This window comes from Hylobates moloch, unplaced genomic scaffold, assembly GCF_009828535.3.
Source record: "Hylobates moloch isolate HMO894 unplaced genomic scaffold, HMol_V3 SCAFFOLD_3, whole genome shotgun sequence".
In the NCBI taxonomy this organism is placed as follows: Eukaryota; Metazoa; Chordata; class Mammalia; order Primates; family Hylobatidae; genus Hylobates; species Hylobates moloch.
The window spans coordinates 15,425,965-15,452,570 of record NW_026652278.1 but is presented as its reverse complement, the minus strand read 5'-3'; the positions used below and the strand labels follow the sequence as shown (position 1 = coordinate 15,452,570).

The following is a 26,606-nucleotide window of genomic DNA, read 5'->3' as shown; positions in this document are numbered from 1 at the left end:
GGAGTTTTGCAGCATGCCAGCGTTGGACGGCTTCCCGACTTCTTAGTAGCAAGCTGATTTGGCATCAGTGGCACACACAATATTGTAAGCTCACTAAACCCAATTCAGCTTCCTTCTGGGTATACAGCTAAGTCATAGTTCTTCACAGGTTGCAGTGAGGTTGGGGCACGGGTGAGCTCTGGCCAGTGGGACATATATGGAAGTAACGCATACTGCACTAGGCCTGGCACACAGAAATGACCCTCCTTTGATCCTCTCCTCCCGTGCTGCACTGATCTTGGAGGCCATGTGTTAAATGGTGGCATCACAAGAAGGAAGAAGCCTGCTTCCTGAGAGACTGTGCAGAGCCGGATGAATGCACAGAGCAAAGCACTCACTTTTCCTATCACCATCCCAGTGAACTGCTTTGTGAGAAGAGTGAGCAATAAACTTTTGCTGTGATAAGCCACTGATACCTGTGGTTATGACAGCTGACAACCTACCCTAATACACAGTTCTTAATAGGCTCCAGAAATGTGCTATTTAGATTGAATATTAAATTTTAGTAATCCTTTAAAACTTAGATTTTTAACAATGTTTAGTTGTACATAAAAATGCATACATCTGGCTTTATGGAACTGTTTTCAGTCTATTAGAAAGACCTTCACAGCCCACGCAAGCAGGGCTGGAAGTAGGAGGCTAACGGAATGAGAGTAGCATTTCAGGAAACTACTCTGCTATACGGTGTGCATTAGGAAGCTGGTTTGCTACACTGTGTGCATTAAGAAACTGGTCTGCTATACTGTGTGCGTTTATTCAAAATATCTAACACCTACTACCTACCAAGCATCACACTGGAGACTAAGGGCAAAAAGAAGAATGAAATGCAGACCCTGCTATCAAACTCTTCATGGTAGTGGGCAAGAAAAGTGAGACTGAGCTATTAGTGAACAATGCCATGCCCACAGAAGACAAGACTTACGTAAGAAAATGCTGCAGCACAGGGAACAACTACCCCTCCCTACAAGAACAGGAAACGCTTCAAAGAAATAGGGGCATGTAAGAGACTGCAAATTAGTAACTTTGGGGAAAAGTGTTTCAAAGAGCCCTGCTCTTTGCTGAAGTAACCCAAGATAATGCCTAATTTCCTCTATCAGTTTTATGTTAAAACTATGGGACCTATTCCAAGGACAGAATCAAAATGTGGTATTTTTTGTGGTTTCCAAAGTGCTTTCTTCAGGCGGACTTTACTTAACACTAAAGAATAAAAAGTCTAACTTCTAAAAAAAAGTGTGCCTTAGTACATTTTAAAATTTTGGGCATAAAGAAAATTCTCCAGTTTTAATCATATACATTATTCAACCAGAGGGTAACAATATGGTTCCTAGGTACCAGCAATCACAAGTGAGCCAGTTCACTCACCAAGAAGAAAATGCAGTTCCATGGCTATGTATTTTACCCTTAACCTTGTTCAGCATTCTCACAAACACTGGCCACAAGAGTCCAGGAAACTATAAATAGGTCTATTTAGCACTCCTGAAAAAAATTCACAGCACGTGTCTTAATGATGTGAGTCCATAGCTCCAAAAGTGCATTCGGTTAGGATGTTAATGTGAGAAATTTAAAATGTCCCAGATAGCTGAGGGTTGATACTGGGAGGAAAAATAGAAATATACTGTTACATAAAGACAACGCTACCTTGGCAATATCCTCCCAAATTCCACTCAAGATAAAGCTGCTTGCCAAAAGCGTGAACTGCACACTCTTCTTGGGTCTATTTATATTCAATTATTCTTTTTTATAAGATTAACTAGAACTACCCCTTTACTGCAAATGTTTTACATTTACCACACGGATGGTTTGTGATGCAAAAAGAATAACTTCCTAGGAATCCATAAATGTTCTGTCCTCATATCTGGCATCTCATAAATATGAAGAAGAGAAAGTCATAAAATGAAAAACAACTATTTTTTTTTTTACATACTTGCAATCATTTCATACATCATAAAACAGCTCTAATTTTGCTAGAAACAGCCAATAATAATAAAGTAACTGAAAACAAAGCCTAGATGTGTCAAAATGCCACAGGCACTTTTAAAACCCGTAACAGCCCACATAAACAGCTCAAATACAGGGCAATTAAAGATTTGAGAATACTCAATAAGCTTTTTTTTTTCCATATGCGCCCATAATGTAAAAACATTATTTTCCTACCATTTTCCATTTTCTTGCTTTTCTTTGACTCTAAAATTAGCTAAATCGCCCCATCTCCAAGTTATCTCGGACAGTTGTTTCCAACAACCTTCTGTAAAAAATGTTTAGTAAAGGGGGAAAGAAGCAAATATATTTCTATTTACCCATATAAGATTTAATGTAATATGTGTAGTATGTAAAATACCAAAATATTTTTGAATGGCATATCAAAACTATAAACTCTTCAATAAAATATTGATACCATATGATAAAAGTGTTATTTTTCTAGTGTATGGTCTATAAACAGAACAGAATACTCTTTTAAACCATGGCAAATATCCATTTATAGGTAAAAGAAAACAAAGTACACTTCACTTTGAAAATTTTAAATGCAAATTTTTAAAATATCATGGAAGATACATAAGAGAGGTGAGAGGGCACAGCCTAAAAGCGTGATTGACTGTTAATACTCTATTTGCTGTTTCTAGTGGGACAAAACAAAGCACTGTTTTTTAGTAAAATATAACATGACAATACATCAAACATTTGTCGTCACCATTTATGGATTCCCTATTTGGGGCCTGGCTTTGTATTATGTACTTTCATTTATCCTCACTGAATCCTATCAAGTGGGATTATTTTCCTTGTTTCAAAGATGGAGATACTGAGGTTTATGGAGGTCATAGCACTTCTAAGCCAGTATTCCTATTCAGGTCTGTACCCTCTATATTACTGTCTTGAAGAAAATCTTTTATTATGTGGTAAACACTCTAGCATGCTCTTCCAAGATAATTACAGTCATCTCTCAGTATCTGAGAGAGACTGGTTCCAGTACTCTGAGGATACCAAAATCCAGGGATATTCAAGTCCCCTATACAAAATGGTACAGTATTTGCACATATACGCAACGTCTCATGTATTTTAAATTATCTCTAGATTACTTATAATACCTAATACAATGTAAATCTATGTAAACAGTTGTTACACTGTACTGTTTTTTAAATCCACATTATTTTTTCATTACTATATTGTTATTTCTTATTTATTTTTTAAATATTTTCACTCCATGGTTGATTGAATCCAAAAATGCAGAACCTGCAAATATGGGGGGCCAACTATACTTAAGATGGGAATTTATCTTTTCTTTGCTTGAGGTTTCCTTAACCAGCTATTTCATCATTTACTTCTGTAAAATCCATAACCATATTTAAATTTATTCCTTAGCATATCTACATTTATATCTATATATGTAGATATAAATTTATATATAGATTTAAATTTAGATTATAGATATAATTTAGATATACTAAGGAATAAGAAAAGCACCATTATATATATAACTGAAAACTCAAAGCTGGAAAATCCAATCTTTCTCATGAGTGATTATTTCTGACTATAAATCATCATATAGATCCCTTGGGTGTACCTATAGAACCCAGAGGGTCACTGAATTCCAATAACAAGCATTCTCAAATAAAAACCACTTCTAAATAGCCATTTAATAAGGATAATTAACATCTATTAGGAAAGCCATTAATACTGAAGCTGGTATTTTTTAAAGAATAGCACATGGCCTGCTGTTGGTCCTTTCCAGGTAGCCCATGAACGAATCCCTAGAAACGTTAGCACCTAAACTTCTGGCTTGAACTAACACCCACTGGCAATTCACTCTCGCCATGTCTCATCACAAGCCATGTTGTTTTCTCTCTAAGTTTTGGTGAATTTCTGGCTCACATAAGTGGAAGTAGACCAGGATAGAGAATAAGAGTCTTTTATCTTCTTAAAATAAAAAAGTTCAGTTCCAAAAATATATGCAACATTGCCTGGCTCTATAATTTAATTATAGAAATAAAAATGTTTTTCAAATAAAATAAAATGACTTGAAAATATTCTAGTATTTAAAAGAAATATTTGATACTTTCAAGTACAAGATTTTCCCAAATAGTAGAACTTCCCCCATATTAAGCTTACCTTGAAGATGGCATTATATTTGAAGCCCTGAATTTTGCTGTAAATGGATTGGTTGACTCATAATCAAAATAGTCCTGGCGATTTTCACTAAATGCATTAGGTGATTTCAAGTCACAAGGGCTATCAGATCCCCCATTGTTAAGTTTATCAGATCTTCTGCTATCTTTTTTTCCAGTCACTCTTTCAAACAGGCTAACTTTCTCCCTTTTCTCTCTTTTATTTTCTTTTCTTATTTCAATTGGTTTTGAAAATAAATTCATGCTGCTGTCCCATGTTTCACTGCTTTCTTCAAATGGATTTTTCTTCCTTGGCAGTGTTGCAAATTTTTGGGGTAATGAAACAGTCACATTTGTAAATGGGTCACTTTGTCTTCCGAAACACAATTCACCTCCATCCACAATGCTGTCAGGTTGGTTCATTTTAGAAGTATCAAAGCTTAATGTTCTTCTGTGTGGAGATTTGAGACTTCCTACAAACAATTTTGTAGTTAGTACATAATCAGTGACACATTACATCACACTATTTGACACAGTCTGTGTGCATTCTGCTGCCTTTAGAATGAGAGCAATTAGCTACTTAAACATACTAACCTTCAAAAAATCAAGGAAACAATCTTAAAATGCTAAGGTGTAGCAGTCTGAAGCATCGAGGCTGATAACAACTAGCATATTGCTAGACCACTAGTAGTGTATTCAGCTCACAATCATATAAACTATGATGTCAAAACTAGACGTTCTGGTTGGCACGATAATGTTAAAAATTCTCAGAGACTTTTTCATTAGCATTAAATTTACTTTCTTACTTCTGAACATAAAAGTTTTCTTCTAGGGACTTAATGATGAAATGGAACATTCATTTATGCTCAGGATTTTGAGATAGTAGAAACAGCAGTAAAACAGGCAGCCAGGCCATAAAAGGAAACTGGCACTCATTTTATTATCATCTAATAATATAAATACAAATGCAGACAAGCTCTGCCTTCAAGTAACTTAGTCCAATTTGAGGTATAGTAGGTACTCAATATTTGATGAATGACAAAATTTGGAAAATACTATAAAGCAACTGCTATTTTGATTTACTAAATTTAGAAATTAAACTTTAAAAACTAAAAGTGTAGTTCAGACCAATGAGGACACAAGAATGTGGCACTTACCACTTTCTGGAACTGTTCCAAAGGAATCTAACTGGTGTCCGAGAAGATGTGTTTGACCTATGGTGCCAGCCTTCAGTTTCTCAGAAGACATATGGGACCCAGATAAATCAGACATTGAATGCGCTGACGAGAGTCGCTGAGGACCCAAAAGAAAAGGCTTTTTTGGTTTGGATTTCATCTGCATTTCACCACTTGAAAATTCACTATTGGCGTCGGGAATGTGAGTACTTGGAATGATTGCAGAAGACGTATCAGAAAATGTTCCATCATTTTTTCTACCCTTCATCTTATCTTTTAACTTTGCAAAAGGAGATCTGGTTTTGTCCTTCATTGATAAGTCAAACATACTTGCGGTCATATTGTTCCTCATAAACTGAATATTGACCTTTATCTCACCCCTGTTTTTGATTCGTTTTCCTTGTTTGGATTCTAATCTAAACCACCTTAAAGAGAAGAAAAAAAAATAGGCTGTAACACCTAATGAAGAGAGGATACTGAGTTCTGTTACATACAGATAGTCTTTTAGGTAAAGTAACTATACATCAAGGCAACCTAGGCCCTGAAAAAGAATCTGTCAGCCACAGTATTTTGGGCTTTACTTATTGTTTAGTTTAAAAAACTCATCGTCTCTGTGATGTAACATATACTGAAGGAATGAATAGGTCTTTGGCAAGTTTGAAAATGCTTTTAGATAATCTTTCCTTTTGTGATTTGAACATCACTCATAATCAAAAATTCTTATCAATGCTAGAAGTTTTCCATATGGGATTAAGTGTTGCTCATGGCCTAAGGACATTTTTTTTTTTAACATTAAAAGACACTGAGGCAGAGACTTTGAAAGAATTCACCAATACAAATTATTTTTGAGCATTACAAAATGAATACTGGTGACATTTTAATACAATAATAAATACCTGGCCTCATCCCAAAGAATTACTTATGTAAAAGTAGCAAAAGAATTTTGTTAACATTGGAGATCATTACATACAGCTTGCTAATCATTAAAACAGCATATGATGTCATTTAGATTGATATAAAATGGATCAAAGCCTATTCCTGAATAAAATATGCAAAATAAGTAAAATGCAAGAAGTGATAAAAAATAAATCTTGTGAAGTTTTCAAAAGGAAAAAAAAAACCTAAAATGCTTCCTGCTTGAATCTATTTGCTTCATTTTACTATTGCTACTGTGACAATACCAAATAAAAATTATTTTGTAAATGAAGCCAAATCTTATGTTTTAGTTCCTTCAATGTATGGCACTATCTGTATTTAAATGATGTACAAGAAGCAATATTTTGGTTTTGTAGTATTTTTATCCATGAGAAATTCTCCAGTTGTCCATGTCACAAGTGGTCATTCTATGGGAAAACAGCCAAAAAAACTACAAAATCAAGCCTGAAAGAGTTTCTACAATGTTTTCACGTAACTTAGCAATGAGGCATAATATCCATTCCTGCACACAGGTTATTATTTAAATATAGCTCTAATCAAGTGTAACAAATTTTCTTAGCTACAAAGGAACTCTGATCTAATTTTACATTAGTTCTTTCTCTCATTGTTACCAAGTGGATATGCCAGGAGAAGATTACATTTACTGTATATCAAGTTGAAATACTGGCACATGATATAAACACCAGCTACATCTTGGCAAGGAAGAAAAATATTTTCTTGATTAACTAAATTGGAGCAATTCAATCAATTCAGATATAGTTGCATCAAAACTAGCCATTTCTTAGAATATCAATATTTTAAAATAGCGTTAGCCTGAGACCTTAAACTGAGAAAATCCCTTATGTAAGGCAAATGGTAAAATCTGAAGAAACAGGGGTTAGAAATAAGAAATGACAGCAATAAACTCTGTGAAATAGACAACCTTAAATAACATACAATTGAGCACTCAAAAAGCCTGGAAATGAAGCAGATTATATACACAGTTAACTCAAGGTTTTAGAAAACAGAGCTATTTTCAATAGGGAGAGAAACACATCTGACGAATAGCATCTCAGAAATACTCTGTAGTACCTCAGGCTTTATAGAATGTAGGTGAATACACTTTGCAAAAAATGTACCAAAAATTTGCAAACAAAAACGAGCATGTATGTAACAAATCAAAGCAAATATGAGTAAAAAAAATCAATTGCCCCCAAAATGGAAGGGGGTGAGGGTAATGGAAATTCATAGACTTTTAGAGATAAGTCCAATAAATCATCTACTTTAACATCTTTATTTCACAGGTGAGGAAATTGAGGCACAAGGAATGATATGTAACTTCCCAATGTCAGATTAAAGTCAATAAGGAAAAAAATCTAAAGTTGATGAATAACATCTGCAGGAAAATAGAAGCTCTTTCTTATTTGATGAACCATATATGTTAATAAGGTTAACCACATGGCTGGCACATACTGCAGGATACTGTATTTAATCAGGAGACGTGAGAGCTGAAGAGAAAGACAATGCAAATTTTCTATTGCTAGAGTATAAGCTCCTGGAAGGCAGTCTGCCTTGCATTAAATGTTTATTCCATTTTTATTTCTAGAACTATATTCTTACAAGTAAACTACAACTGTGTGTGTGTGTGTGTGTGTGTTTATATTGTCTTGTTTTTTAGTAGGGAACTGTAAAGACCTATGTAAACCTGAATAAAGCAAATCGGTATTTGACTATAAACTGTAAATACACTATAATGTCCATTCCCCACCCCCCCAAAAAAAACTGCAAAGAACTTTTACAAATATACTCATTGAAAATGTAGCAATGACAAATAACTTTAGTTGCTTTGTTTTGAAAATGATATAATAGGGAAGTCTTAATGAGATCTTCAAGAATCATTTCGGAGATAGCATTTGTTTTTCCAGTCTTCAGAAAGATAAAATGAAAACACAGCATTTGGAGCTTACTGGATTAGCTGACTTTTTTTCACCTCTGGAGTACTGGATTTAAACTGTACATGGCCTCTGTTCAATTTTTAGTGGGCACAGGTCCACGTTCAAAAACCAGCACACATGTGGGAACTATTCCCAAGCAATTGGTGCTGTGTGGTCAGAAATGGGACAAAATTGGCAGTAAGAGTGCCAGAGGCCAGGACACAGGTGCACCTCTGAGAAGCACACACATCCTAAAATCTGCATATGTTTGAGTCACATCTAACTCTAGAGACTCTGGTTGTTATTACTTTTCATGAGCATTAAAAAAAAAGTCAACATCACCTACTTCTATTGTAAAAAATCAATGGATATTACACAACAGCATCAATGATTTTAACATTCTATTACTAAACACTGTATTATTTCTTTAAATCTCATGCCAGAACCAACCCAGACATCCTCTAAAGGAGGAGATACAGAAGTTCTCTTCCCAGGCCCACTCAAAGGGTTCCAGCTCAGACCCTTTTTCCCCGTTCCTTAAGAGAGAAAAAAGACATTTATTTTCAAGGTTAGAAAATAAGTAAATGATTTTAGTTGTCATACTTCTTTATCATGACACAACTGGAAGACAAGCTGTAAATATGTCTTCAGTGTCAAAATGTAAAAAGTGTCACACCCAGCAGTTTCATAGGACTTCTAAGTCAGCTGTTAGTCCTCATCACTCAAAACAGTTTTCTAAAAAGCACTTGGGAATATGCTGACAAAGTTCAGCAATGTGCAGAATATTAAATATCTTTCTTGCAATATACCAGCGGCTCAAGTCTGTCTCTTACTGGGCCATAGGTACAGCTGTGCTAGAAAAGGAAGCTATTAAATATATTAAAAAACTAGAAATATTACCAATAAAGATACCTCATCAACTACACGGTCCCCATTTATCCACAAATAAAATGTTAAGGGTTTAATAACATATGAAAATCACTTTGAATGCAATAACATCACAAACCCTGTTGATAACATTTAAAAGCATTTTCCCCCTAAAGTTCTAATCAATTTTACATAATAGCCAGTAGAGAATTTCTGTAAGGAGAGACCACAATATTAGAGTATTGCTCACACCAAATGTATTGTAACTGTGATGTTGCCCAGGACTAGGAGTAAAACAAAAAGAAACTGTAAAAGGTTATTTCATCCTCAGACTCCTTGGGTTCACATTTGGGCCTACTTTCACTAGGAAAATTTATGTTTCAGAGAAGGCCTGAAATACATGATCCATGAATATTAAAGTACTATAAATGAAGTGAGGAATTTGAAGGTGCAATATACTTAATAGTTTACATTCAAAACACGTTAAATATTTACTAAGTGTCACCCAAAATTGGCAATTTGAAACAGATTATTTGGTAATTATCCATTTTTCACTTTCAATTTGATAAAGAATCCCTTGGAGGAAACTGAATGCCACTCTTCAGGTATCAAATAATTTTATTATTCAAATCACTGATATATACTAAACTTTACACTTAAAAAAAAACTTTTTCTCTCCTTCTAAAATATTTTCATCTCAATTAAACGGTACCATTTTTCCTCCTGCATTCCTAGTATTTCTGATCTCTCTACACTTTTATTCCACATATATTAAATCTTAGGATAAGACCTGATTTAAAATGAAACAAAAAAAATCCAATCAAGACAAGCCTGAGAGTAGAAATGTACAGCAAAGAACAAGAGAGAGTCGTTTTAAAATGTAAAGAATTAACATAAACTTCAAGAAAAATATCATTATAAGAAAGTTTTTAAAAGAGTAAATAAATTCAGTTATAACTGAACAAAACACCAACACTAGTTTGGAAATGGCAAGTCCTCTTAGAAGTTCAACCAGTATTTTTCTCCCACTAATTTCATTAATATAATGTCCTTTTAAGTTTATGGAAGGGGTGAGTATACCTACCTCTAAAAGCATATTGTTTTTTCAATTTAAGACACACACTAGGGTGTTAATTTATATTATGATTTTTTTAATTAAAATATATCTAACTCAAGCTCAAAAGTCATACTGAAAAGGCCACTGAAGATGTCATCAAATCATTTCATCACAAAAATTTATCATTCTCTCCATCCTACAGCTTTTAATATGGTCTAAACACAATAGCTTTGGAAAACCAATTCTGAATACAATAACTGATGTAATTGCAAATTCAAAGGAAAATGTTAGTGCATTCGAAGTTGAGGATGTTTGTACACACTTTAAAATTTTTTTTTTTTCTAACAGGTATAGACTCCCACCAAGGCGCACTGACCCTGAAAAATGGCTGAGCTAAAATAAAGGCTGTGTTTATAACGTTGAAATGAAACACTGAGTTCTAAATCTGGTAATTTATCTTTTGACAGCTACAAAGTGCGACACATCAACATTACATTGCCAGATTTAATTTCTCATCTTCCATTTCATTGATAATTGTAAGGTTTAAAATCCATAACAATTTATATGAAGTTCTAGTTGGTCAATACTGTGATCCAGTCCTCTTATACTGAAACAATGTTAACTTACTTAAAATCCACCGCAAAATATTCAATTATTTGACAGATGTTTAACAGAAATAAGGGATCATTAATGATTCCATTTAAAAAATATTTCATCACGAGTGCTACTTTTACTTCAGATTCATGCAAATATGGTGCTTAAAACTGGATCATATTTCAATCCAAAAACCAACGCCCGAAGTATACGGATAATTTCCAAGAACAGAAAAACCATAAATAAGACATAAACTCCCCCAAATTCAAAATAAATTACATAACTTACTCTGTTTTCCTTCTTTGTTTGTCCTCAAAGATGTCACTGAGATTGATTGCCACCTGCCCTAAAAATTTATCCAGACCCACCAGGGACCTGTGCATAACTATAAGGAAAAGAATGTATTTCTCTGGACTTCCCTGCATTAGCAATCCAGGTAGCTCGAAAGAGGCCTCCTCCTTCCAAACTGGCTCAAGGGTTTTCTCAGCTACAGAGGTGGAATACTTTTCCTTGCCCAGCTGAATTATAGTGTATGTGTCATTGGTACCACTTTTGCCTTTTGGCTTCAGATCTTTGGCTTGGAGCACTGTGACCTGCACGTGGGTTGGAAACCACTTTTGGGCTTGCTCGGAAAGCATCATCCTGTCCTGTTTCTCTGCACCCGAGTTCACAAGCACAGGCAGTGCCCCTCCCGGAGGGAGAGCCTAATTCCTTAATCACTGCATCCTAAGGACTGTTAACGGAGACAGGCAGGCTCAGGGCTCCCCGACTTCCCTATGGCTGATATCAAAACGCCTCGCAGGGGCAGCCCAGGGGCACGGCCGCTCCGGGGGTCCCCTTTCGTCTGGAGAAACACAGAGGCCCACCATCACCTGGCCGCGCCGTGCAGGCCTCTGCGCGGACCCCCGCTCCTGTCTCCACCTTCCCTAGGCCTGCGGGCACTGAGGCCTGGCCACCGGGACCCGGGCGGAGGGCTGCGGGGGTGAAGGGAGCCCCCCTGCCCTAATTCTGAACCCCTGGCCTCCCGCCTGCCTCCTTGCGGCCGAGCAGCCTCCCCTGCCTCCGCACTTCCCGCCTGCCCGGAGTTCGTCCGCAGGCCCGGCCCGGCTCCTCCTCCCGACCCCGGTAATACGAACCGCCGGCGGCTAACGCGGCCTCGCTCCCTCTCGGAAACCTCTCCCTCCTCCTCCTCCCTCTCGCCTCAGCTCCTCCTCTCGGGCGGGGGCGGGTAGCCAGGGGTGGAGTGGAGGGGGGCGGGGGACGCGGCCGCCCCGGCGCCGGCGGGACGCGGGGCGGGACGCGGGCTGCAGGGCGGCGGGCGCTGGGTTCGGCCTGGCCTGGCCGGCGGCTCCTAACACCGGGCGGGCGGCTGCGGCGGCACTTCCGGATTGGCCTTCTCCATGTTGGTCTCGGGAACGTGAAGGGGCGGGGCCTCGAGGTCAAGGGTCAGTGCCTCCCTGGTTGCCGTGGCGACTGGAGGCGCGCGACGCGGACGCAATGGCGGGGACTCTGGGCCTGGGACTTGGTGCTGCTTAGGCCTGGCCCAGTGGCGGGTCCTAGGGACGTGGGTACCTGCAGAGGCCGGCAGGTGAGCCCTGGGGAGGGCTGGGGACCGCTCGTGAGAGGAGGTCATCAAAGACCCAGAGACGCCCCTAACTAGGGCGTCTTTGAGGGCAGGGAATCTGTTTTCGCTGTGTCGTGGATGCCCAGTGCCTGGCACGAGGAGGTCCATAAATGGTGTTGGAACGAATCAGGGCTCTTCACTGACCGAAAGCAAACTTTTCTCCAATCTCCTATCCACCCTTCTCTTTTTGAAAACTCCGTAAATTGACTGAAAATGACATCGCCCACCCAGACGAAGGGCGATAGGGAAGCAAATAGTTTCCAAAACTAACACAGGGAGTAGAGATGTAGGGAGGCACTGGGCTGGCATCAGAAGACCTGGTTCCGGCCGCGCCTCTGCCGCTATCAGTGTGTGTGACCTTGGCCGAGTCATTTCACCTCCCTGAGCCTCAGTGTTTTCACGAGTAAAAAAGTCAGTTCTACCTCATGTCTAAGACTCCATCACGACTCTTATGGGCTCGACATCAAAAGGACCCCCGTGGGGACTCACACTGTGGTAGACTGTGCAGATCATGTGGAGACCATGCCCCAAACATGGGTTTCGAGTTTTAGGAGATAATACATGTGCCTTTCCTAGCACAATGCGGCACATAAATCTCCTTTTGCCCCTCTGTTTCTCAATTGGAAGAGACGCCTATGTACTAGCCCTATTGCCTTTAATTCTGTTCGTGTCTTACCTTCCCAAGGAAATTCTAAGTTTTGGAACTGCCTTGTCTATCATGCAGTCCCTTCATAGTGGCTAGCATGCAGCAGACAATTTATTGAATTACTTAGTGCCTTTTTTCCCTTTACAAGACTAATTTTGAGAGTGAAACAATATGATACATGTAAACGCACGTTTTTTAACTTAAATGGCCATAAACATGTAAAGTATCATGTTTATTATTTTCAAGCAAGGTTTAAAACTTCTCATTCAAGGCAGAATTTTCCAGCCCTGGGAGACAGTGTATGAAAAGGCCATGTGTGGAAAACAGAACAAAATCGTCATACTGCGAATATAGCATCTGGATCCCAGAGTGCACAGTTGTCAACTTTAAAGAAAAATATTCTTAGGGATTTTTAAACAGTACGTTGGAACAGTCAATGGTGGAATTTCACCAGGATCTCTAAGGAGAAATAATTTGACACCTGAAACTTACAGAAACCAAATAAACATCATGAAATCAAATTTAATTAAGTTTAGAGTTCTTATACAATACATTTTTGAAAGTCTTCATGTCTCAAAGGTTGTAATTAAACAATAGAAAATTAATTATAATAGTGGATATGTATTTCTGAAGAGCTTAAATTGTTTGGTAAGCTTTATTAATGATTATAAACTTGTTTACAAGTATCATTTCACTCATCTCTGAAATATAGCCGTCTCTAGGGTAGAAGTTGGCAGCAGTAGTTCACAGCAACGCAATAACATACTCCAACACAATTCAGAGAATACTCTAAAGGCAAGAGCTGAACAATTGGAATTACTAACCTCTCTTTCTGTAGCACCTAAATTTCTTTCGAGTTTTCCCAGCACCTGGCTAGAGCCAAAATTGTTTAGTTTTACTGGTGAAATCAGAAATTATGACTTAAAATTTTTTAAGCCAGAATAATAAAATAACATATTTTTGCCCCCAGGTAAAGCAAATAAACAAACCAAATGAGCTAAATAGAATCTGGGATTGCATTATAATAAGGAAATGACTTCCTATAGAATGTTTTCCTTTTTTGATTATATTAAGAGAATAAAAACATGACAGTTGAGTCAAAGATATGGTTGGCTTATAGTGAAAAATAATGGCAATTACATAAGATCTGGGATCAAAGTCCTTCTCCCAAAATGTTTATTGTTTTACAGTTTTAAAAATTCTTTTTACTAATTCTAAGATATACATGGACAACAATTTAAAAAGGAAAGGATTGCGTGTGTAAGAACAACATACCAGAATTGAAGAGAGTCACTTTTTAAAAAATTATCCTATGACTAATGATACATCCGGAAATGTTTGGTACAATTCCAAAATCAAAGTCTTGGGAAAATAATATATTTTAGAAGGAAAATGCTGAACATTCTAATTTTAAAGTGTTACAATGCCTACAGCAATGAATAAGAATGTTTTGACCAGAAAGTTAAAATAGTCAATATTTATTCCCCAGGAATAGAGGATTTCACAGATGAAAATATTTACTATATGTTGCCCCTTTCAGTCCCATAAGGAGACTTATTCCAAACATTGGGGGAGATTTTCCCTTTGGACAAAGGCATCTCTAAAATCACATCTTGCAAATCTGTTGCAGAACAATTATAATGCTCTCATGTTTAAATAGCCCACTGGGTCAAGCGTGTTAATGCTCCCATGTACATTATGTAATGGATATTAATTATTTTCCAGATGGAGTTTCAGAAACATAAGGACAACAAGAAACTTCCCCAAGGTATCATTACAGTCTTTAGACTTCAGACACACACCACACCTCAAATATATACACAACTGAAATGTATGTAAAATTCATATACATGTACATATGACAAAGCCCCAGAGTTATATTGGAGATACATAGATAGATGATAGATAGATAGATAGATAGATAGATAGATAGATAGATAGATAGATAAATCTCCACATAACCGGTTGAAAAGTGAAAGAGTATTTGGCAAATTGACTTGAAATTATTATGGCAATGAACTGGCATTTGGAGATTTTTGGTGATTGTTTTGTTTTGTTTTCATCGCTGGACTGATCAATTTCTCTTCTGGGATTGGGCAGTGTGTGGATACATTTTGTGATGCCCAAGAAGTAACTTTACACTACATACGTATGTATGTAGTGTAAAGAGTATGGTATGTAGTGTAAAGAGCTCTAGTCAGCAGCCTGGGTCTTAATCCCAGGTCTGCCTATTACTAGCTACATCTCTTTAGGGAAGTCATTTTTCTTCTTTGGGCCGTCTTGTAAAATGAGACTTTTATAGCAGCCACCAAAGGATCCTCTAACATTTAAAAATTCTACATAGTCTATCCACAACGCAAAGAAGCAAATTGCATTATAATTATCTAACTGAATTTGGTCAATATACTAAAGCAGATTTCCTTTTTATGTAACATTAATAAAGAATTCTCTAATTCAGGAGAAAAAAATATTTTTCAAGATGTCATGAGAGCTCTGTCTCCCAAATGAAGGTAATTAATGATCACAGAAAGCAAGTAAATGTAAGTTTTATTAATAGGCTCTGCATGAGGCAATTGACACCAACAGCTCACGATTTGGAAGAAATTGCATGTAGGTGCAAGTGGTTTTGAGAAGTCTTGAACTTTTTAATTGTAGTAATAAACATAACTTCTATCTGTATTATTTGTAGCTTTTTTGAACTGTGAAAATATGCTGAGATTGGTAAGAATTTACGGAGCAAAATACGCATTTGCATATAAGAAGGTTTAATTTCCTTTTCATATTTTAATTTTTTATTAAATTTATTGAATTTATTGAATTACTTAATGCCTTTTTTCCCTTTACAAGACTAATTTTGAGAGTGAAACAATATGATACATGTAAACGCACGTTTTTTAACTTAAATGGCCATAAACATGTAAGGTATCTTTTAATTTCCTTTTCATAGTATCATAGTATTCTGTTGTATAATTTTTGTTCCTACAACAAAATGCATATTAATGCATAGAACACGAATTGATTTACTTTAACTAGTATATGGCATTGGGTGAGATGAATAAGCCCCATTTGATCTTTGCTCCTTCCAAAGGACATTTAAGTTATTTCCACCTGTTCAATGATCATAAACAATGCTGCATAAACATCTATATATGTCTCCTATGCACATATGCAGGGATTTTTTTTGACAATTGACAATTAAATTATTGGGAGTTTGTGAATGAGTGTATGGAACACCCATGGGCCTGAGTATTAGACTTGAATTCTAATCCTGGTTCTACAGACTAGGGAGTTATAGACCTGGCAAGCCGTATTCTGTTTGTGCCTCAGGGACCCCTTCCAAATCCAAAATTCTCAAATTCCTTTTATTATATTTACTGAGAAGCAGAGATTATTGCTATTGGAAGAAGATTTTGTGACTACTTTGGTATTTGTCTTCAAATTTCAATTGTCTCATCATCATGAGTCTTTCTGAAATCTTCCAGAACATTGCTGCTTCTACAGATTTAGGTGCAGGTTAATAAGGGCTGGAGAATTTTGATTATTCCTGAAAGCAATGATTAGCAGAGTTATATAAACTTACCATATTTGTACTTTGTAAACATCTGCTAATTTTTTTATGTTCAGTTAATATCCAAGACAGGGATATTTTTTAAACAAAGAATGGGGGATTCAAATTATAATATTTCTAGGAAAGCCTGGAATCCATAAAATTTCTGGGATAATATTTCTGGAAATATGTTCATTTAGAGAGCATTAAACTGGTGGGCGGCTGGCAAAAACATTTGGTGGTGGTGGTTTTTTCCCCCAGGTGAGATCTAGTGTTCTCTGCCTTTCTACTTATTTGATCTATGTTAAAAAAAGTAAAGGGCTTTTGTTGTGTTTTGTTTTATTTGTTGTATTTTGTGTGTTTGATATAAAGCCCGGGGAAAATGACATTTTGAGGGATAGATCCAACTCTTCTTGTTCCAGGACCAGATTTTAAACATTTCTCCTAAAGCAACTTTCAACTGACCTGAACAATATTTTAGTCTATCTGGATATCTGATCATAAAAGCACTTTGGGCTTAGAACTGTGTGCTTATCTTTTACACATTCTGGGTTAGGTCACCTTCAGTGCACCTATAGGTTGTAATATAGGGAAGAACTGTTGCCAGTATGTATTATAATCATTTTCTGGTTATTGGAATGATCATGGCTGATCTGCATAGCCAAAACTGAGCATAAGATGTTGCTTAGCAATGTATACCTAAAGGAGATACCTCCTTTCAGGAATTATGTAGTATAGTGGACAGAAATCTTCTGGCTTAATAAACTAATGTTGTATATGACCTTGAGCAACTTACAGTCCTCTTCCAGAAAACAGTGAATTTTACATTTCTTCTCTGTCCAAACTTGGATCTTGGGTTATCCAGAGTGGCTTCCCAATAGATTCAAATCCATGAGGAACTGCATTTTACTGTTTTTTTTGTTTATCGGGTTTATGCAAGATGAGAAGGTATATGGATTGTGCAATTTGTGCCTATAATTGTGTTCTTTTAACACAGGAAAATTAAGGAAGCTTTTCAAAGAACCCTATTCCAAGTAAGAAGTGTGTTGCATGAATTTCTAAGGTAGGTTTTGCCCTGATCACCTTTATAATTTCGATGGTCTTCATTTTCTTTTCTGTCTACACTTGGACATTGGAAAAAAAATGGAGCAAGCTAGCTTTGTAAAAGTGAAGTCTTCTGAATTAGGCACCTCAGGAATCAAGGGCTTGTAATGCTTTCTGAAACAAGATTTGCTGCAAAGTTCCTTGGATGGAGACACTGAACACTGTTGAGTATTTACCCTGTGGTAGATTTTTGTCCCTGGGCACTAATAATAACCTTGGGCAAATTGTGTAAACCTTCCAAATTTAGGTTTCCCATCTGCAAAGTGGGTTGTTGGGAAAATTAAATAGGAGAATCAGGTAAAAGTGCAGAGCGGGCCTGACACATAGGAAGTGCTCAAAAGATGCTTGTTGCTGTTGGCTTGATGATGTGTCCCTTCTTTTCCAAGTACTTACTTTCCTCTTATCTGAAGGCAAAGGCTACACGGCAGTTGGTCTGGACTGTTCCTCACTAAATAATTAAGGATCCTGAGCTGTGGCAGGTGCCGCTGTAACCCAGCAATGGAGACCCTGAGTTATTTTTGTTTCAAGCCAAACTCAATATTATTGGACACTCTTTTTCTAAACAAAAGTAACATAGAATAAGCCCTTAATAGTATTTCAAACCTTCTTTTAAAATTCAGTAATGACTTTCTAGGTATCATTTTAACAACTTTATGAAAATGAATCAGATCTTTGAGTTGAAGAAAAATAACTCCTTACATTATATACCTATAAGTAGCAAAATTAGAAATTTATGTAGTAGATCATATACCAGGTAGTATTTTAATATTCTAGATTTTCTCTTCAGAGAGAATTATGATAAATTTAAAAACAAAAATATAATGTCCTGTGAATCTTAAAACAAACATTCTGCTAACCAGTGTATCCATACTCTCCTTCCCTTTCCTCTCCCTCTCCTCTTTTCCTCTCCCCTTTTCCCCTTTCCCCTCCCTTCCCTTCCCCTTCCCCTTCCCTTCTTCTCCTTCTCCTTCTCCTTCTCTCCTTCCTCCCTTCCTTCCTTCCTTCCTTCCTTCCTTCCTTCCTTCCTTCCTTCCTTCCCTCCTTCCTTCCTTCCTTCCACCAGAAATGTATTTCTCACAAGTCTGGAGATGGGAAGTCAAAGACCAAAGTACCAGCAGAATGGTTGTCTAGTGAGGGCCTGCTTCCTCCTAGATGACAGTCTTTGCACTGTGTCCTCAAGGGTAGAAGGAATGAGCCAGCTCTCTGGGGTCTCTTTTATAAAAGTGCTAATCCCAGTCAAGAGGGCTCTTCCAGGGGCCCTACCTCCCAATATTATCACCTTGGTGCTAACCAATATTTTCTAACTTCCATTTGCTACTCTAATGTTAACTCTGTTATCTCAATTTTAATAATAATAATAGCTGACATTTGCTGATGACTTGACTTACACTGCATTCATTAACATCTCAATCTCATTTAATCTGAAAGAGATAAAGCTACAGCCAATACACACATTACCACTTTTTTTCCTATCCTGTTACGAAGAAGGTGAGGTTGTGGGAGAACTCTCTTTAGGCATTGCTCACATCGGGACACTTAAAAAACAGATCCTTCATATCCTTTGGACAACTCTTGTACTTCAGTTGGCTTTAAGCATTATCAAAGCATCCTTGACATGATGCCAGGTCCTAACACCGCTTCAGTGAAAGCATAGAGACAAGCAAAAGATAATTGATCTATTTTGTGCCGCATGACATACTCGATGAGCAGCAACATATACTGTGGTGTTTGGCATCCATAAACTGCAGAGAAATTGAAATATATTAATAAACTTCATGCATGGACAAAGAGTGACCTAGGATATCACTGAACTCTTCTGCCTTCATAACCAAAGGTCAAAATGCTAATAGTCTGTTCCTTGTGGAAAAACGTTGAGTTTTCATTCAGGAGGTCAAGACTCACACACTAACTCAACCTACAGTAGACACTTGCTAGAAAATAAAACACAATAATGCATGTAAAATCATTTTGTAAACTGTAAAGAATTTTACAAATATGAAATTTTATTATGGTTTTAATCTTGTATCTATTAAATGTATACCTATTAGCATGCACACTTTTTTCTTCTAGCATCAAAGGTTGCTTAAAATAACAGTGGAACATTTAAAAGCAAGAGAATTCTAATTTACCATCATTCAAATTATGTTAAATCCAACTCAACTTTATAAGCTAAGGAACATGTGAAGAATAAATAAGAACTTGATAGTTAAGAAGATAAATATATGCAGATAAATATATGTGATGAGTCAAATTGATTATTACAGGACAATATACTGTATTAATAAAACAGACTAAATTTAAATGTATTGTGCAATGGCAAACCTAGTGCCTTCTTGGAAAAACATGCCTTAACAAGCTCATGTGATTGCAAGGTTGATAATATCTTGATAATAACTTACGTATTTCTTATTCCTAGTAATTGCTGGCCTCCTTATGACCTTCCGCCTAGTTTCAGGCAGTAGCTAGGAGGGCTAGACTAACTGCTCCAGAGAAGCGAGGCCAAGGCATACAACAGAGTCACTTCTCAGCTTTTCTATTTCAAAGTAGACAATAGGGGAAGATATAACAAAAGCCAAAATTTATGCAGTAAAGAAAAAATTGGGGAAGAATGCAATTAATGAAAGACCTACACTATACAAGGATTTCACTGGACGAAGTGAAGGATAGGGAGCTTGTAAAGAAGATCAAGATAGTTGGACAGGTGGAATGTCTCCAAGACCTTTCCACTCACCTCCCCACTTGTTGAGCATGGGAGCTGGGCAAATTGATGATAGACCATCCAGATAAATTTTGGCATCTAAAAGTAAATGTCACTTGCATCTTGTTTCTCAAGAAGGACCTTGAAAGTAAGCAAAGTCCTAGAGCTCCCTAATCCCATGCACCACATTGGCTTGGAGCAGCAACAGTAGCAGTAGAATAGCAGAGCAGGGGAACTCAAGGCCAAGACGGTCTTGATACAGGCAACTCCCTGAGCCTTCTGCCATCAGAGAGGTACCTGAGAACCTCCAAAAATTTCATTTCCCCCTGAAAGGTGAGAAAATGACTGAGAGAGGGCTGATAGACTAGGGTCCTCCAGGTCAGGATTGGGAAAATTCAGAGTATACATGGATAAAGAACCAGGGACGGCCGGGCGCGGTGGCTCATGCTTGTAATCCCAGCACTTTGGGAGGCCGAGGCGGGCGGATCACGAGGTCAGGAGATTGAGACCACGGTGAAACCCTGTCTCTACTAAAAATACAAAAAATTAGCCGGGCATGGTGGCGGGCGCCTGTAGTCCCAGCTACTCAGAGAGGCTGAGGCAGGAGAATGGCGCAAACCCGGGAGGCGGAGCTTGCAGTGAGCCGAGATCGCGCCACTGCACTCCAGCCTGGGCGACAGAGCGAGACTCCGTCTCAAAAAAAAAAAAAAAAAGAACCAGGGACCTGCCATGATAGGACCTACACCTATTACTTCATATGACTTGCTAATAGGGGTCAATGCTGACAGCCATAGATCCTCCTGGGCTTCTCCCTGGGGCCTCAATTTCAGTCCAGCGTTTATAACTTAGTTTTGGTCTCAGGGAGAAGGATAGGAAGATGGAAATTTTACCTGAGTTTAAAAACCTGAATTTATGCAGTTATGACATTTTCTGGATACATTTTGACAAGAGTAGAACTAGGGGAATCAAAATAGAGATTATGTTGAGTAACAGGGAAATAGAGTTACAGTTCTTGCCTATCATCTGAGTATATGGCCTGAAATACTGTACCTGATACATACATTGTAAGCAAAGTGAGGTCATGGCCAGAGCCCAAGGGTTTCAGGAGCCTTCTATGATGTGATGAGATGGTCTTGGGTCCCCTATACTATTAGCTTGTGGTGGTACGTTAGGACTAAATGTTCCAGATGCATTAACATAAACCTAAAGTGATGTCCTTAGCAAACTTGGTCTTAAAAATTAAGAGCATTTTGGTTGGGTGACCTACCAACAACAACATACAGGGAAAAGATACAGGATCTAGGTTGATTCTCACTGCAGTAGACATTGATTTTGTGGTGTAGCAGCTTGTAAAATTAATGAAAATTTGAGATGAACTAATAAAAATATAGTTCATGAAGGTGCCCCACTACTTGCCCTACCTCTCCTCTCCTGTTATAGTAGGTCACCCATCTGTGTTCCCATCTGAGGACTCAGGTAATGGACTTCATCTCTTCTTGTCTTCTCAAGGATTTTGCATCTGCCATTATCCTTTCTCCCTCCTGTATCCTCAGTCGTTTTCTTCTCTACTGGATTAATGTCATCAACATACAAATATTATCCAGTATTTCTCATATTAAAAAAAAAAACTTAACTTACACATATACCCCTGCACCTCCTCCAGCTACCTTTGTTACTTTTTAGAGCAAAACTTATTGAATGAAAGACTTGTTCATATTTACTTTCTCTTTCTGCTCTTTTTCTCTCGAACATACATCAATCAGATTTTTGTCGTCACCCCTCTACGGCTACACATTGTCACAGTCTGTATCTTATTTGGCCAATTAGCAGCACCTCACACAGTTTGTCGCTTATTTTTTTTGTGGATTGGGTAAAATCAGTGTTTACATTTATAAAGCAGGACATCTTAGGAGAACTCCAAGGTTTGGATTGATGACCTGTTCTAATGTAATATTTGGTGTATTATAGTTTAGTGTCATAATGATACATGGTGATAAGTAATAAAGACTTAACCCCAAAGCTGGCTTACTATGCTTATTTAATGTATTTTTTTCAATTATATTTAAAATATATTTTCTATTCATTCAGTGCATCTACTATAAAATTTATTAGATAACTTGAATGAGCTGCTTCTCCAAAAAGCATGATCGCTAAAGAGCACTCTTAATTTTATAGCTGTAACAAGGGATTTGAAGCTGGGACTTCAGGCATACATATTTGAGTCTTGGAACTTTTCTCTGGTTTTGTGATATATATAATAACCTACAATTTTATACACATAATATGTAATATTAACCTACTATATGTAATTTCTATGTTTAGTATTATAAACTTCTTAGAAACATAAATACATTGTGGTATACATTGTGTACTGTTATAATTCATAAATATATAACAATCACAAACAATATATACTAATTATTATGTTATAGGCATATATAGTTAATATGTTGAATTTTATAGATATGTGTATAATTTATATATTCTTTGGCTGCAGGAACCTGAGACTCATACCAATTAATTTGTTTAGAATGGTTTTGTTATATTGATATATGTGGAGCAAAATTAGAGGTGTGGAATTTCATGGATATTTAAGCCTAGGAGTCAGTCCTGGGCTAGGTGTCCTGGAGTTTAGCGGGAGTTTGAGGGGGCTTGGCAGCAGGAATTCACGGCTTATACAGGTAATCCACTCCTGACGTGCCTGGCTCCTTCTCCCTATGTCTCCATCTCCTCACTGTCACCTAGTACTCTGTATTTTGGCTCTCCCTCCCAGCCCCTGCCTACTCCTGTTCTGCTTCCTCCTCTTAATGCTCCTTCTTCTTGCCAGGATTTCTGGTGGCACTGACTTACAGCTTTTAGCCTTAACTTCCATGATTGAGAGGAAGCATCAGCTTTTCTTGAGGCAGGACATATCATAGCAGCTCTGGCTCCGTGACCTGTATCTGTGGTTGGGTGGAGGGAGAGAGCTAGGGCTCTGAGATCTGCATAGGATTTCCCTTTACTTAGGGATGTGGGCGGGACCAGTTCATGTGAATGGAGCTGTGGTAGGCAGATGTGATGACTGACATATAAAACATATTAAAACACAGTCATTGAAAGCTTCTGATGTGGTTCAAATTTCAGGGTCAATCTTCATTTAAGAACAAAAATACATTCTACTTTTCAGTTTAAATGAAATATAGTGTTGAAAATCACTAAGTATAAGCTCTCATAACATAGATGTTGTATGATAGAAGCACATGTCACTCCATTTTTTCTATATTAATGTTTGTAGATTTTTTTCTTTCAATTGTTGGACTAATAATGACTTTGCAAATTATAATTGCTAATATTCTCTAGAGTGGAAGCCTTTTCAAATCACCTTCCACATTAATACTTATTTAAATAAAAAACTGAGTTGCATTTGGAATTTCTGGATTTTTCTGTTTGTCATGCAAACATTCAGCTCTGTTCTTTTTATGATAATATGAAATAAAGTAGTTTCTCACAGTAACATTGTAAATCATTTGCTTTCTATTACATGCAGCTGGTTTTGTTACTATAATGATTTTCTATGAGTGCATATTGCAGAACACATAAGATGCAATGTGATACTCCTTTATTCAGAATTTGTATGTAATTATTGTTTGCCCAAAAATAATGAGAAAATTTGGAAATATAGTAATTTATTGTAATACATTTCTTTTTAATATGTATCTACACTGAGGGAAAAAATCTAACTTACAAAAATTACATGCCATCTTTTTTTGTTATATAGACCAGAGTTTTCATCTCATGGAAAATTCAGAATCAAAATCAAAAACAGCTGCGGTAGTTACTCGGGTGCCTTCCTTCAGCTTATTCAAAAGAATATAGGATGAACGGTAAGAATTAAGTAAACCACAAATTATTTTGGAGTGTCTGGTTTATGTTATAAATAAATTTTTCACTGCTGGTTGTTTTTTCAAAAATGTTGCCTGTATTTTTGATATTCATTCCTGTGATCTAATGTAAACTCTGTCCTACTAGTTTGGTGTATTGATTAAACCTTTTTTATTACACTCATATGCTATAAATATTTCTCACTTTGCTCTTTTGAATCTCCCTAAATGGCAATAGTCTTTAAGACGTGTCATGGAAAATGTTAAGAGAAATGTCCCAGTTTTGTGTTGGTACATATTAATTTCACACCTTGAGTGGAGCCTAGTTTCATCAATAATGAAGCATCTACTTTTCAGATGCTGAATTAAAAATTATTTTATTATTAAGAAGAAACAACAACAGCAGCAACAAAAAGTAGAAGCAACAACAACAAAAACAGTCAAAATGAAGTATCACTGTGGCATCAATGTTTTGTTCCTTGTTGGTCTTGACTAGAATTTTAAAAGACGTGATGGTAAATCTACATTTGTTTGTAGTTTAATGAAATCACAGTACGTTAGATTTTGGTTTTAAAGTATAAATGTTTGTGAACCATTTCTTATATACTTAAAAAAAATACTCATATTTTCATTCCTAACTACAAAGGTACCATCACTAACACAGTGCATTGCATGTAATAGGGAAGAAAGAAGATTACTAGTTATTACCTATGTGCCACATATATTAGTAGTGTGTTTAATTCTTACTACAATGTTCCGTTATTAGTCTCATTTCCTCAGTAGTTCCTGTGGCTCCATAGAAAGGAGCACAGAGTTTATAAGAGGGCCAGAGTCGGGCAACATTGCACCAAGAAAAGGTTTTGGAGGCAAGAACTGATGGAGAGGGTGATCCCTTAGGAGTGAGACATCAGGTTGGGCGTGGTGGCCCACATCTGTAATCCCAGCACTTTGGGAGGCCCAGGCGGGCGGATCACTTGAGGTCAGGAGTTTGAGATCAGCCTGGCCAACATGGTGAAACCCCATCTCTACTAAAAAAAAAAAATACAAAAATTAGCTGGGCATGGCGGTGGGTGCCTGTAATCCCAACTACTTAGGAGGCTGAAGCAGAAGAATCACTTGATCCTGGGAGGGGAAGGTTGCAGTTAGCCGAGATCATGCCACTGCACTTCAGCCTGGGTGACAGGGCAAGATTTCATCTCAAAAAAAAAAAAAAAAAAAAAAAGGGGAGTGAGCCATCAGTGATGGAGAGGCCAGCATGATGCTCACTATGACCTAAGAACATATGGAACCAGCCAGAGCAGCAAATGAAAAAGCAGCCCTCCACACTGCTGACAAGTAAGTAACCAGTTACCTGAGAAGATCCTTTTTCCCTGGAAGTGTTAGGTCTCCAAAGGTAGTAGGGTCATCTCAAACCAAATATCCCCTCCACCTCCTGTCTCACTCGCATTTAAAGAGAAGACCAAGCTGCCTCCCCATTCCAAGTCCCTTGAGCCACACATCGGGGGTGAAGTAAGGTTGGGCGAGTGCTTTCGAGAGGATATAAATTGAACTTTGTAAGCCTGAACAGATATGTATGTGTTTTAATTCCAGTGTGCTCAGAATATTATGAAACCTGTTGAAGATATTAAGGGATGTGTCTACCATAAACCTTCTTAAAGAAAAAACAGAAAAATCTGTAGATCAAGTGAAGAGAAGTTTATTAGATCTGTGGAGTCTTAGTGGTACCTCAAAGTGGGGGAATGAGGAAAAGGTGCTGGGACCTTGGTAGGTTGTTTTAAGGTAGATATTGCAAGGCAGGGGCAGGAGTAACTGGATGAGCTTGGGCAGTGTGACGTAATAGCTTTGATCAGTTTAAAGCAAGGTTAGGGGCTTGAAGTGAATCCTCTGAGGAAGTTGCTAGTCTTAATCTGTAAACTGTTTAGTTGACACCCCACCTTCGAGAACTGGTTTATAGTACTCTCTTTCAGAACAGCCCTTTTCTGGATCAAGCAGCCACATTATTTTGCTTGGTCTCAGTATTGTTGAACACAGGGAGAGAGAATTATTTCTGGTCTCAGTACTGTTTTAACACAGGGACAAGAAATTATAAGAGTTTTAGCTCTCAAATGAGAACAGCAGATTTGCCCAAATCAGTGCTAAAAGTGGTGATTGGACAGAAATAAAGCTCTTTTACATTTATACCCCCACTTCACTGAGGCTTTGAGATAAATAAATTACATTATTACCTTTATTTGGAATTGGAAGCTCAAAGAAGTTAAAAAATTGTCCAAGATCACAAAATGAATGAGTGGAGGAGTCAGGATTCAAACTCAGCTCTGTGTAAGGATAATCTGGATGAGATATTTGCTGCCCCATTGATTACCTGTGTTGGTACGATCTAACTTTAAAGTCTTCCCTTCTCATATCCCCCCACACCTGCTACTCCAAGGAAAACTTAACCTTTTTT

At 37.4% G+C, this 26,606-nt stretch overlaps 2 protein-coding genes across 6 annotated transcripts in view; one reads left to right on the top strand and one right to left on the bottom strand.

Annotated features, from left to right (window-relative positions):
* Positions 1-12,100, bottom strand: part of RAB11FIP2 (RAB11 family interacting protein 2) — a 51,874-nt gene extending 39,774 nt beyond the window's left edge. For 2 of the 5 annotated variants that reach the window (XR_009212694.1, XM_058435973.1), the window contains exons 1-4: positions 10,970-11,424; positions 5,297-5,739; positions 4,144-4,612; positions 2,194-2,284 (exon numbers count right to left, since the gene is read on the bottom strand). Coding sequence is in view for 4 of the 5 variants with exons in the window: in XM_058435973.1 (XP_058291956.1) it covers positions 2,230-2,284; positions 4,144-4,612; positions 5,297-5,739; positions 10,970-11,322 (1,320 nt within the window). In the remaining variant the exon portion in view is untranslated. Of the gene's footprint in view, positions 1-2,193; positions 2,285-4,143; positions 4,613-5,296; positions 5,740-10,969 lie in introns of all 5 variants that reach the window. The other 3 variants (XM_032176692.2, XM_032176700.2, XM_058435972.1) reach the window with 2 other exon arrangements.
* Positions 12,101-12,157: 57 nt separating this feature from the next.
* The window catches only part of LOC116483022 (protein CASC2), a 162,579-nt gene continuing 148,130 nt past the window's right edge, over positions 12,158-26,606 (top strand). The window contains exons 1-3 of the mRNA XM_058435971.1: positions 12,158-12,269; positions 17,496-17,561; positions 24,058-24,163. The gene's annotated coding sequence lies outside the window, so the exon portion shown is untranslated. The remainder of the gene's footprint in view (positions 12,270-17,495; positions 17,562-24,057; positions 24,164-26,606) is intronic.